This window comes from Eleginops maclovinus, chromosome 15, assembly GCF_036324505.1.
Source record: "Eleginops maclovinus isolate JMC-PN-2008 ecotype Puerto Natales chromosome 15, JC_Emac_rtc_rv5, whole genome shotgun sequence".
Classification (NCBI taxonomy): Eukaryota; Metazoa; Chordata; class Actinopteri; order Perciformes; family Eleginopidae; genus Eleginops; species Eleginops maclovinus.
Genome location: NC_086363.1, coordinates 4,266,159 through 4,278,173, shown reverse-complemented (window position 1 = coordinate 4,278,173; position 12,015 = coordinate 4,266,159). Strand labels below are relative to the sequence as shown.

The window sequence follows — 12,015 nt, the reverse complement described above, 5'->3', positions numbered from 1 at the left end:
CTAGGAGTCTAACAGATAAACATATCCTAAATGTTTAGTGGTCCAAAAGTGTTTAATCCGCCTAAATTTCCCCCTCACTTTTTAGATATCAACGACTGCACCAGCAACCCCTGTGGAAACGGGGGGACCTGCATTGATGGAGTGAACTCGTTTCAGTGCGTGTGTCCTGATGGCTGGGAGGGTCGACTCTGTGACCTCAGTGAGTCCATCGCCTGCAGCATTATTCATCCAGTCTATGCAGCATTTTAAACAGTCGGAGCTTCTGTGTACTATGTTCTTGACAGGTTTGGTAAAGATTGAATTATGTATGCCTTCCTTTCTTCCTCCAGATGTCAACGAGTGCAGGCACAACCCGTGTAAGAATGGCGGGCGCTGCGTGGATCTGGAGAACGACTTCTACTGCGAGTGTGCCGACAAGTGGAAGGGCAAGACCTGCCATTCCCGTGAGTTATGTCGCCTCTGTGTTAATCTGTGTGTTTATGTTCTGCAGCTTTTTGAGGCACAGACGCCACCATGCTTACACATCTTTGTGTGTTATGAGTCATTTTGATGTCAAGAACAGAGGTGGACGGAGCACTCAGATCTTTGTTTAACGGAAAGTATTGTTACCACAGCGTAGAAATAACTGGTTAAACTCGAGTAGAAGTCCTGCCTTCAACATTTCACTTGAGAAAAAGTTTAGTCTTTGCATAAAAAAGTAAACGTAATTCATCTGCTAAAAGACCCATTTCAGAATAATGTAAATCAGACTTTTCGATGCATTAAAGTGTTCATAAAGGAGGCAATGTTTGTTTTATTACATACGCGGTTGGGTTTGATAAATATATACATCTTTTTATTATCTGAATATGAAGTAAGTGAAGTTATAAATATACCTAGTACACAGTTTTTTCTTCTGAATTGTAGTGGAGTAGATTGGAATTTGTAATGTTCAGTTTAAGTACTAGCTCTTTGAAGTTGTACTTAAGGCTATTACTTGACGAAATATAGTAAGCGTATCTCAACCCCAGCATTAGAAGTATCCTTCCTTACTGATGTTATAATTGTTCTGAACTCGGTGTTTCTCTGTATTCCTGGCCAGGTGAGAGGCAGTGTGATAAAACCACCTGCAGTAACGGAGGAACCTGCTACGACAACGTGGACACTTTCCACTGTGCCTGCCCATCGGGATGGGGAGGAAACACCTGCAACACAGGTGAGGCCTAAAGATGCTGTCTATCACTGAACCTATTCAAATCAGATATTAATTTATTGCTTAAACTGCTAGTACAGGTGGTATATTCAAGGACACAACACAGTAACAGTTTAGCTATTCGTTCAGTATAGATTGAGGGCTGTCCACTGGTGTTCACTGTACCCTATATAGAATAAGTTGATGTCAAGCACTCAATCTTAAGCACCACTACATGCAGCTCCTCCATGTCGATAAAGTTCCAGAGTATATCAGCTGCTCCATGCAAGCCTAATGGGAATGACAGGAATGTTTCTTTGCAATATTATGGATTCAAACAGATTTCAAGCACCAAGTATTTGAAATGCCTTCATTTGAGTTTCCTTGCAAAATCTCAGGTTAGATCAGGTCAGGGAAATGTTTTTATTGAAGGTTTTATTGCCAAAACATCGTAATATTTGACTTGTAGGGCAAGCATACTGTATATACTATTTCTGTTTGGATGTGTGATCCTTGACTAATGCCTCCTCTCCTCCCACAGCCAAGAAGAGCACATGCGCCTCCAGTCCTTGCTCCAACGGTGGGACCTGTGTGGGAGGAGGAGACGCCTTCACCTGCATCTGCAAAGAGGGCTGGGAAGGCCCCACCTGCGGCCAAAGTGAGTTTCTCTTTGTGGCTTTGCAGAAAACTAACTAAAAAGTCAGTATACTTACAGCTATAAATGCACTTATGATGCCTCTTAAGGCCCATAAACCCCACATCTAAGCGCTTCAAATGTCACAGCTTTGCAAGTAAAGGTTGATATAGGACTGAAAAGTGAAGATGCTTGATAGTAGATATTTTATCTTTGCATAATATCAATACATTTTATATTTATTTTATAAAAATCCCACAATTATGGCGCTGTAACTCAGCACTAAATGTCTCTCTGTTGTTTCTCTTCAACAGATATAAACGACTGCAACCCTCATCCATGGTAAGTACAGTTTCCTCCACCATAACCCCACCCAAACACCCCCTTATCCCCATCTCCCTCATCTGCACACTTCACACAGACCTTGCAGGCTGGAGGGGTGAAGGGCTGCTAAAAGCAGTGGAAGTTGTCCTTAAATCAAGCCTCAAAGGGGCATCTCTCAGAGGAGGGGGGGCTTCGATATTCAATAGGACAGAGAGGTGGCGTTTTTTTTTTAAAGGAGGAAGACAACAGTCCCACCTTCCCCATGGTGAATGCAGGTGGGGGGTGGAGTGGCGAAAGGGGGGGTAGGGCGTACGTGTCCATTCTTCCCGTTCGACCTGGTGGGGGGGGGAGTCGGGCTTTGAGGAGGAATGGAAGGAGAGGCATGATGAGAGGAGGGGAGGGGAGTCGCTGGACACGTCAATTAGCATCTGAAAGGTGGAGGCTTGTATTGATGAGTTGAATTGAGCCTTGTGACCCCCCCACCTCCACCATCACACACACACACACACACACACACACACACACACACACACACACACACACACACACACACACACACACACACACACACACACACACACACACACACACACACAGAAAAGATGTGCTTTGTTGCAGCTGGAAAGGATGTGGCTCCTGTACTCAAAGGTTCAAAGGCTTTATTGTCATATGAACAGTAGCTAAAGTGTAGAAATGGCAATGGAATTCTGAAGTCCCAGGCTCCTCCAACAATGCAAAAATAATATAAAATAAGACCTAAAGCAATAAAGTAAAAACTGTGCAACAAGAAGCAGAGTAGAATACGCTTTTGCAGAGACCGGTGTGCAAGAAATGCAGATTTTGTAAGTGACAGAGTAAAAGCAGGAGTCTGTATGCATGGAAATAGGATAAGATGGACCACAACAGAATACAGAAATAAACAATATGCTGTTTATTGCATTAATTGTTTTTCATTTCTTTCCTCTCTGTAGTTACAATGGCGGTATCTGTGTGGACGGAGTCAACTGGTTTCGGTGTGAGTGCGCTCCTGGATTCACCGGACCAGACTGCAGAATCAGTGAGTAAAGACAGGAGGTTCACATCCTTTATTTGCCCGGGAAATGTACATTATTACAACAGCAGAAGTATAGTGCAGATTAAGTATAGTATTTATCATAGTTTACCTGTTTCTGATTAAGAAGAGAATAGACTAGAAAATGACTAAGTATGCACACGATATTAATAATAAAAAACACAAGGAGTAAAAAACAGTTCCATTAAGGAGGTAGCCGGTACTGTTTGCTGATTGCAAATAACTTCTAAATAAAGCTTGAATTACACAAGGGTATATTGCACATATTTCAGAGCAAATATGTAAAACCCCGACTGGATTATTCTGAGATCCTGAAGCTCATTTAACATTCACAAACCCTAACAGCCGCAGTATGATTAAGAGGATGGATAGGTGGGGAGAGGAAAGGCCGAAAGGGAAAGGGGGGACAAGCAGGAGATGGACACATTGACACCTAAATGTAAGACCAGGACGCCGCCCTCTCCCTTTTTTCTCGTCCCTTTAACGCCTCAGGGGTCAGAGGCCGTCCCTCCTCCATACTCACACAGTTACACAAACACACACGGAAGACAAATTACCCAGTGACCCTGAAATTCTTCTTCTCTGCTCCTTTGTTTCGGCCGGATAGCGTTCACCTTTTCTGTCAGGCTTGAATTTGAGAGTCCTCATCCCCACTGTGTTCATGTGGAATCTGGGTGACAATGGCAGCGGTTCCCAGTGATTTCTATGGGAAGGGACAATTGATATGTGTCGTTCAAAGAGCTTCTTATATAGCAGATGTGTTCATAGTCCAACATACACGATTCACTCATCTATGTTGTCAGTCTAAAACAAGCTACTGTATGTTTTAAATATTTGGCTTTGTGATTCAATTTGAACAAACTGAAACGTTACGGTCTTGATCCGGTGTGATTCTCCCCCCAAGAGACCAGAAGATAAACCTGAGTGTTCATGAGATGATTGGCGTAATTGCTAAAAAGAGGTTAAAAAATTGTAGTTTATTTGTGAAAATGCAACGTTATGCAACAAAATCAGTACATTTCCTTTCAAAAGATGCAGTGTTTAGTGGATTTGTTGGCACGTAAACATTTGCAGTTTACCTTTTTTACAAGTTATTTTTGACCTGTTTTTAAAGTGAGTTGCAAATTCCAAAATGGAGGAACATCAACTTCTAACCTCTTCTGTCAGAAAACAATGTCAATGTGGTTGGTGGAGCTTAAATGTGTTTGTCAATATATATAATCCCTTTAGCTAACTGTAAATAAGCAATTTTGTATGACTCAGTAATTTGGAAATAGGCCTCATAATCGACTAATGCTAGCATGTTAGCGGTTAGCTAAAGCTGATTATTTACAAGAAGTTCCTACGTTGCCAAGTTCATTTTTTTGTGACGACATGTGGCAAACTTTGCTATTCCACTTCCTGGTGCATTTTCTTGTCTCTGAAACCAGTTCAAATGTTAGAATCCAGGACCACATTTAAGGTAATGCTCCTCTTCCCCTTCACAGACATAAACGAGTGCCAGTCCTCACCCTGTGCCTACGGCGCCACCTGTGTAGACGAGATCAACGGTTTCCGCTGCATCTGTCCACTCGGTAGAACAGGGGCCCGATGCCAAGAGTGTAAGGAAACATCTCTAATCTACTTCAGTCCATCTAATGCTCAACATGTACCCATTGTGCCTAATTTGATCTAAATCTGTACTAGGTGCTTATTACTGCTACAGAAGTCTAACATGTCCCCGTCTGTCTGTAGTTATAGGTATTGGGAAGACTTGCCACTTTGCTGGGCTGCGGTTTCCACACGGCAGTCACTGGGAGGATGACTGCAACAGCTGCTATTGCATTAGTGGCAAAGTGGAATGTTCAAAGGTAATTCTTAAACCAATTACTAATATTGAATGGTTTTGCTGATATTCTTTGAAATAAATTATAGTAACTTATTGAGTTATGACGACTTGATAATTTCTATGGACTCCTTAAAAAATAATAATTAAAAGACCAAATAAAAATACAAGCTTCAAGTTTTGGCCTCTTACAGTATTTTACAGGTGGTAAGACAAGGCTGGTTTTTATCAATTGACTCTACTAAGTGGGGTTACTCTGTCTTTTTCTAATTGTATAATTGAACTTAGTACAGAGTTTGTAAGTTTGTACTTTTTTCACTATTTTCTGAAAGGTTCAAAGAAAAAATAATCAATGAATCTATTGAGAAAAATGGGTTCAGAGTCCATAGTGTTATATCTATGTGTGTGTGGATACATGTGTGTGAATATGTTTGCCTGTGTGACACCAGGTGCTGTGTGGTCGTCGTCCCTGCCGGCTCCAGACTTCAGGCTCAGAGCAGAGACATCAGTCCTGCCCGACTGGACGCCGGTGTCTGGAGAACAGCTACCTCACCTGCTTCTCCCCCCCTTGCCATCAGTGGGGGGTTTGCTCCATGGCTGGTGCATCACCTCCAGAAGCAACCACCAAGTGCCAGCCAAACACCGGGCATTTGGATAACAGCTGTGGCCGCATAACACTCCTTTTCAACAGAGCCAAAGTACCAACAGTGAGTCAAGTCTTCACGTCAAATCTTTTCTTGCTGAAGCTATTTTTTAAAGTAGCAGTGTGTTTTGTATTTTTTCTTATAAGTATGTATGTGAACTTGCAGGGAACAACAGTGGAGAGCATATGCTATGAGCTGAGGTTTCTTCCTGATACCCGAGGTTTGGCAAAAGACCACTCCCTCCTCCTGCTGTGTGACCTCTCTGAATCCAATCAGGATGCTGTAGAGGTGGCTATAGTAAGTACCTTATTTTGAATAATATTCTTGGCTTAACCCACTTTCTACTACCAATTTCCACATAGAATGAAAGTGTTGTAAGTCATCAGTTCATAGAGACAGTTGGGACGGTTTTGGTCTAGGGTTGAATGTGTTTCAACTCTAGTTTTGCTTTCAGTCTTTCCATCCAGAGGATCTGCCAGACCACAGCCTCATCCAGGAGGCAGCCCGCACCATAGTGGGCACGTTGTCCAAGCCGCAGAACAGCACCGTCATTTTGGCAGTCATTGAGGTCAAAGTGGAAACACAGGTCATGCCCCCCTCAGTGGGTGAGTAATAAGTAACAAAGGTGTCCCACAGGGGTTGGTTGTGGGTCCCATCAGTTTCCCATTAGTGACTTATCACTACTTTCTACTGATTTGTATTCGTTGTACTCATCTCTTGTAAATCTTGATGCCAACAGATTACCTGGTGCTTCTTCTATGTGCGATCTTCTGCTCGCTCTGCCTCTTCTGCATCATCGTATGTGTTTGGTGGACGCGCAAACGGAGAAAAGAGCGTGAGAGGAACACAATCTCTGCTGATAACGTGAACAACCAGTGGCAGCCACTTCGGCTCGTTGTTGGACGTCAGCAGCAGCAGTCGCAGCAGCTGAAGGAAAGCAACAGGGACGCCGAGCAGGAGTGCAAAAAGCTCATGGGCCCCTCCTATCGGACGTGTGGCGAGGGGGAGGAGGAAGAGGAAGAGACGGAAGGCGAGCTTGACCTCGAGGAGGAGTGTGGTGGAGCAGAGGCGGGAAAGCAGCAAGTTTATAAGTACTCTAAGACTGCATTGCAGTCCAGTGGGGAAGTGATCTGTACCATGCACAGCTCCAGTTCACCCCTCAAAGCGCCCCACCGGACCCCAGACTACAGCCCCAAAGACAACCGCTGGAAAAATGTCAGTGCCGTCTTGGCTGGTCAAAAAAACCTCCGAGACCATTGCGTATAAGAACTTTAAACAAAGGACTCGCGCTTTGGAAGCGAGAGCAGCTGGAAGGCAGCGACTTTCTTATTTTCTGACTACTTTTTGAAAAAAAAGGCTTTGTGTTTATAAGTCTTTCTTTGCTTTGTTTTCATGGTTTTGTCACTGTTACCTGAAAGGAGTTTTTTCAGTTGGCTAGAGCACAGTGAACATCCTAATTTGCTTCTGTTCACTTATTTTTCTTTAGTTATGTACAGAAGGAGCTAAAATGTAACAATGTTTTCAGGAGGCAAAAGAAGCTCTCTGCATTTTTTGTTTATGGAGTTATTCCATTTAAGAAACGATGAATCATCGGAAAGGAGAAAAAAACAAACCTGTATAAAGACTTTTTTTTGTTTACAGATGATTATGATTTTGTTAAATTGTCAGCGGGCTCCTGTTCGGTGTCTGTGGTAGGGCAGATACTCTTTAAAGGGACAGTAAAGCAAAGTTTTAGAGGGAAACGGACTGTTGCAGCCACAGTAACAGAGGAAACCCTCCTTTTGCTCTGTCTCTTCCCTGCTTTGCCCACCGATCCACCTGTGGCCGTCATGCGCCAGCCTTACCAAAACACTTGGCCTGGAGGGGAGAGGGGACGGAAACCCCAGTGCCTACTATGTGGCCTTCCATTTTTGTTCTCCTGTCTCTCAGTTGTCTTGGCTGAAAGCTCTGTTTGAGGATTTTTTGCAGTATTTGAGTTGGTAGCAAGTGCCTTTCCAAGAGCCGCCGTGTCGAGGCTCTGAGTCGCGCTGCCAAGTTTGACCTCCTTGTTCTCAAATCTCAAAGGGATATAAGTGTACATCTAGAGAGTTCAATTTCACAGCAACGCCATTCAAGGTATTTGATCAAAACAGAAATGAATACTCTGTATATATGTGTAAATACTAAAGGAGTCGCTGTGTATATTTGAAATAAGTAACTTAAAGACAAGTCACACATTTTTATTATTATTATTATTGTTATAATTATTATGATAAATATTATTTTTATTTTTTTTACAACGCCATTCCTTTTATTTATGCCAGTCAAAATAGGCACGTTTTATAACACTTCATATCCAGAGTCCCACAGTTAAGAACCTTTACAGTGAGGTACCACCTATGAAGGACTTTCTGAAGGGTTTAGAGATGGTCAGCAATGAGGACGCTTTATTTTGCAGCCACATCAGCAGTTGTTGCTATGTCTTTTTTTAGTTATGGCAAATCAGTGAGGCTTTTCAACATTAGACACTTACCATAAAAATAAATGACCTTCCATTTCGGGGTTTATATAAAACCCTATCTTTCATGGATCTCAGTAGTAATCAACATTACTAGATTTGGTCGCAATTTTAAACTTCATTTTTTGTTTTGTTATCAACCTATTGGAAATGATGGGCTTCATGATGATGATTTTTGCACTTAACTTTCTCTAGCGAAGGAAACCTTTATTTAGAACAGGAAGATGTATAAATGATTATTACTGTTCCTAATATTTCATAATTGCATTGCAAAATAGATTTTAACTAATTCATATTCCAAGTGGTCGTCAAAAATATATCATAAAGGGCAAAAAAAATGTCGACAATAAGTAGATTTTCTGCCCATTTTAAAGCAGAGCAGCCGTCTGTTTGATCCTATTATAACTTATCCTTTAGTCATTTTTCCCCCTGGTCTAATACAAGATGTCTCACAGATTTTGGTGGTTTCAGAGAGAGGGCAGGCAGTGTTGCAAAACTGCCAACATTTTTAGCCTTAAAAAGTCCTCAAACTGTTTCTAAACCCGTCACAAACCCTTTTGTTTCAGGTGCCTTAACGTAATGCATTGTTTGTGTATCAATGGTCATCTTTTATGTTGGTTTGTTTTCAATATTAAGGAAAGTAACTCTTTAAAAACATTGTGTGGTGTATAGTGGCGTGCTTTATTCGCCTGAGTAAAGTGCTCTCCTTGTGTCGCTTTGCTATCATGGAGTTTTCTGGAATAAAACACTTTATGGACGGAGGATAAAAAAATAAAGCGGTCCACCATGACTCTTTTGAGTGTCATGCATGTGGATGTCGGTAAATCAATTGTTGAAGCATGCGTTAACTTCATGTCTGGTTAAAAGGCTTTAATGAAGGGAACAATATTTGCAGTTTTTGTTTTTTTCTACCATGCAGGTGTGTGTGTTTTTTTAAGTTACCAACTCAGTTCAAAAATGACCCCTTTTTCATGTCACTTTCTCAAAAGGCATCGTATTTTCTGTAAATGGGACACAGCAAAATAAAAAATTAAAGATGCATCACTGCTGGTGTTAAAAGCTGAATATGCATATTGTATACATTTTATTCTACAAGGGACATGCGTTCAATTTATACAAAAGGAATCCGTTCTTTCGGTGGATGTTTCATTGTTCTAAATAATCATCCCAGTTATTTATTAAAGCAGTTTTGACACATCTTGATCACGCTTGTAATATTTGGTTTCCACTTAATTATGCTGGCACCTTTGACCATATCAGAGGACTTCCATCAGCAGAGGCTTAGTCCAACATTACTGGGTGGTAATGTTAATAAACACAGCACATAACTTGTGTATTATGCTACAAATTGAACTCATCCCATCTTTCAATGAGTTTATCATCATGATACCATGCCTTGAAGCTTGAGTAAAGGATGTTTTAATACTGAAAATATATCAAATGAATGTAAAATAAGAGGTTGCTTGTAATGCAAAACACACAGATTATTATTAGCACCCTGTCTGCAGCTCTAAATCGTATTTTAGTGTCTTTTGGCTCATTGTTTTGGCTTTAAGGCCTCTACTAACTGGTTTGATTTACTCTTAACACTCTTATGAACCTAATTCAAGCTGCACCAGGTTTATATTTTTACCAAGGCTCCGATAAACCCACTCTACACACAAAACAGCTGGCACTCAACCAACACACTATCAAATCCAGAGACTAGCATCGAGCAGCTTATGATATATTTCATATATTTCCGTAGGAGTCGGTGGAGACCAAAATCGAAGCTAAAAGCAGAGTGAATTTTAGGGAATATTTGACTAACATATGTCGGACTGCCAGAGACGCATCTACAGATTCTGCTGATGTTGCTCCGTCTGCTACATGGCGCAACCATTACAAAAAACTTGATTGAAAATGCTACCTGGTATCATATTTTATATCTTCCCTGTTCTTTAGTGTAGTCTAAACAGGAACGACACATTTTCTGCAATGCTAACACAGGGTAAACTAACCCTAAATAAGCACATTTTCTCACTTCATTGGAATATTTCTTACAAAAGAGAGCCGTTTGAGCTTTTTCAGACCAAGTAAGAGACTACAATTGAGCTTTTAAAAACTAATCTTTCAATGTTAACACCAAAAATAAGCAGTAGAGGAGAACATATTAGAGACACATATTTCAAACTTCAACTATATATTGATTTATGGCTACTGTGGCTCTAAGTGGACACAAGTCAATTAAGCTCTGCTAGGCCTAATCGCATCATTCCTTATGTGTTAGTTTTCATCCCTCTAAAAAGTCTTATATATTTACACATCAAATCATCTTACTCTCACCCTCTAACTGTTGCAACTCACACAAGTATAACAATCTTCAGAAACTCTGCAGTCCTTGCCCTCGTCTGTGTGGGCTGAGGACGGCCTGGATTGATCGATGTGATAACCTCACCCGCTTCCCGCCGTCCCACCATCCCCTCTCCTCTCTCGCTCCCATCACACCAATAGAACCTCATCTCCTGTTCTGGGCCGATCCGCTCTCCGCCAATGGGAGGCTGGCGTGATCATCCTGGCCACATAAGGATGTGAATGTTTCATGAGTAATGTTATGGTGCCGGGCGGAGTGGTGGGACACTTTTCCCTTCCGGCTCCCATGGGTGCTACTGGCTGGCGCTATTAGGACCATTCCTTTGCCCGGATCGACTTACACAGCTTTGAGGAAGTGGTGTAGTCGCTGGGGGAGAGCGGAAGGGAGATGATGAATGTTTACGGATATATTAATATGTGGGTGACGGTAATATCACTTTGAAATGGGTTTGAAACTGCAGTCCAAGCATAATTTGATCTTAGAATGTTCCAATGCTTGGACTTTTCTTGATGCTGTATTTTTGATTATATAGGTACCAACTTTCACTGAGGGTGGAGGCCCAGTCCCTAACCAAACCTTAAGGGAGTAGTATGGATAAACCCAGCTAAATTGTGTTGTGTTTCTCCTTATTCAACTTAATTTATGCTGATATATTATTCCTCCAGTGTGTTTCCAACTTGTTTTCTTTATTTATGCTCATAGGTTCTAAGGAAGGCAAATCCTAAAGGGTAGTAGCATTGTACTCTCATAACAAAATGTCTTCATTTTCCTTTTTATATCTTCTTCCTCGTCAAAACCAGTTTCCTCCATTACCCACAATACATCCACCAACAATCAATTAGTTAATTAAACAGTGTTTGCATGATATCAACTATTTTTATTTGTATGTATATTTTGCACTAGTAGGTGTTCCTGCAGTTACTACAGTTTCTTGCACAGTCTTAAAGATGTGTGTTGGGGTGTTGGAAACAACATTTTCTGTAGTAAAGTAAGTTTTATTCATTCAACCCTAAAGCCCTTAATGGGCTTTAGGGTTGAATGTCAAGTGAACACTTTGCAATGTTTTACTTTGAATGTATATTGTCTTATCATTATCAAACTGATATTATTGCCATAGCTTGGTAAAAGTTAGATGCCAATTTTGCTTCATGCATCATCAGTACCCCCTCCACCACCCCTCTGATCCCAGACTGCATCAGTAAACTGACACCAGGATCCGAAAGTGGCTCCTTACGACAGCCAAGGACATCTCAGCACTCGGCGTTTGTAAACACGTAGTACTACTGCACCGAGCTCAAAATGGCTGAAAACATTCACGAAAAAACACCCCAGCCAAAATGTAGAGGACACGACTGCTTCATCTATCTTACAGTACAAGCAGAGAAGATTGCAGTGTGTGTGTGTGTGTGTGTGTGTGTGTGTGTGTGTGTGTGTGTGTGTGTGTGTGTGTGTGTGTGTGTGTGTGTGTGTGTGTGTGTGTGTGTGTGTGTGTGTG

The 12,015-nt window shown here is 41.5% G+C and overlaps 1 protein-coding gene across 2 annotated transcripts in view; it reads left to right on the top strand.

The window, feature by feature from the left end:
• Window positions 1-9,370, top strand: part of jag2b (jagged canonical Notch ligand 2b) — a 43,547-nt gene extending 34,177 nt beyond the window's left edge. For both annotated transcript variants that reach the window (XM_063902287.1, XM_063902286.1), the window contains 12 exons: window positions 86-199; window positions 330-443; window positions 1,082-1,195; window positions 1,713-1,829; window positions 2,120-2,147; window positions 3,101-3,186; window positions 4,689-4,802; window positions 4,936-5,051; window positions 5,476-5,733; window positions 5,836-5,967; window positions 6,125-6,275; window positions 6,410-9,370. In XM_063902287.1, coding sequence (XP_063758357.1) covers window positions 86-199; window positions 330-443; window positions 1,082-1,195; window positions 1,713-1,829; window positions 2,120-2,147; window positions 3,101-3,186; window positions 4,689-4,802; window positions 4,936-5,051; window positions 5,476-5,733; window positions 5,836-5,967; window positions 6,125-6,275; window positions 6,410-6,936 — 1,871 coding nt within the window. In that variant the 3' untranslated portion in view covers window positions 6,937-9,370. The remainder of the gene's footprint in view (window positions 1-85; window positions 200-329; window positions 444-1,081; window positions 1,196-1,712; window positions 1,830-2,119; window positions 2,148-3,100; window positions 3,187-4,688; window positions 4,803-4,935; window positions 5,052-5,475; window positions 5,734-5,835; window positions 5,968-6,124; window positions 6,276-6,409) is intronic.
• The last annotated feature ends 2,645 nt before the right edge of the window (window positions 9,371-12,015 follow it).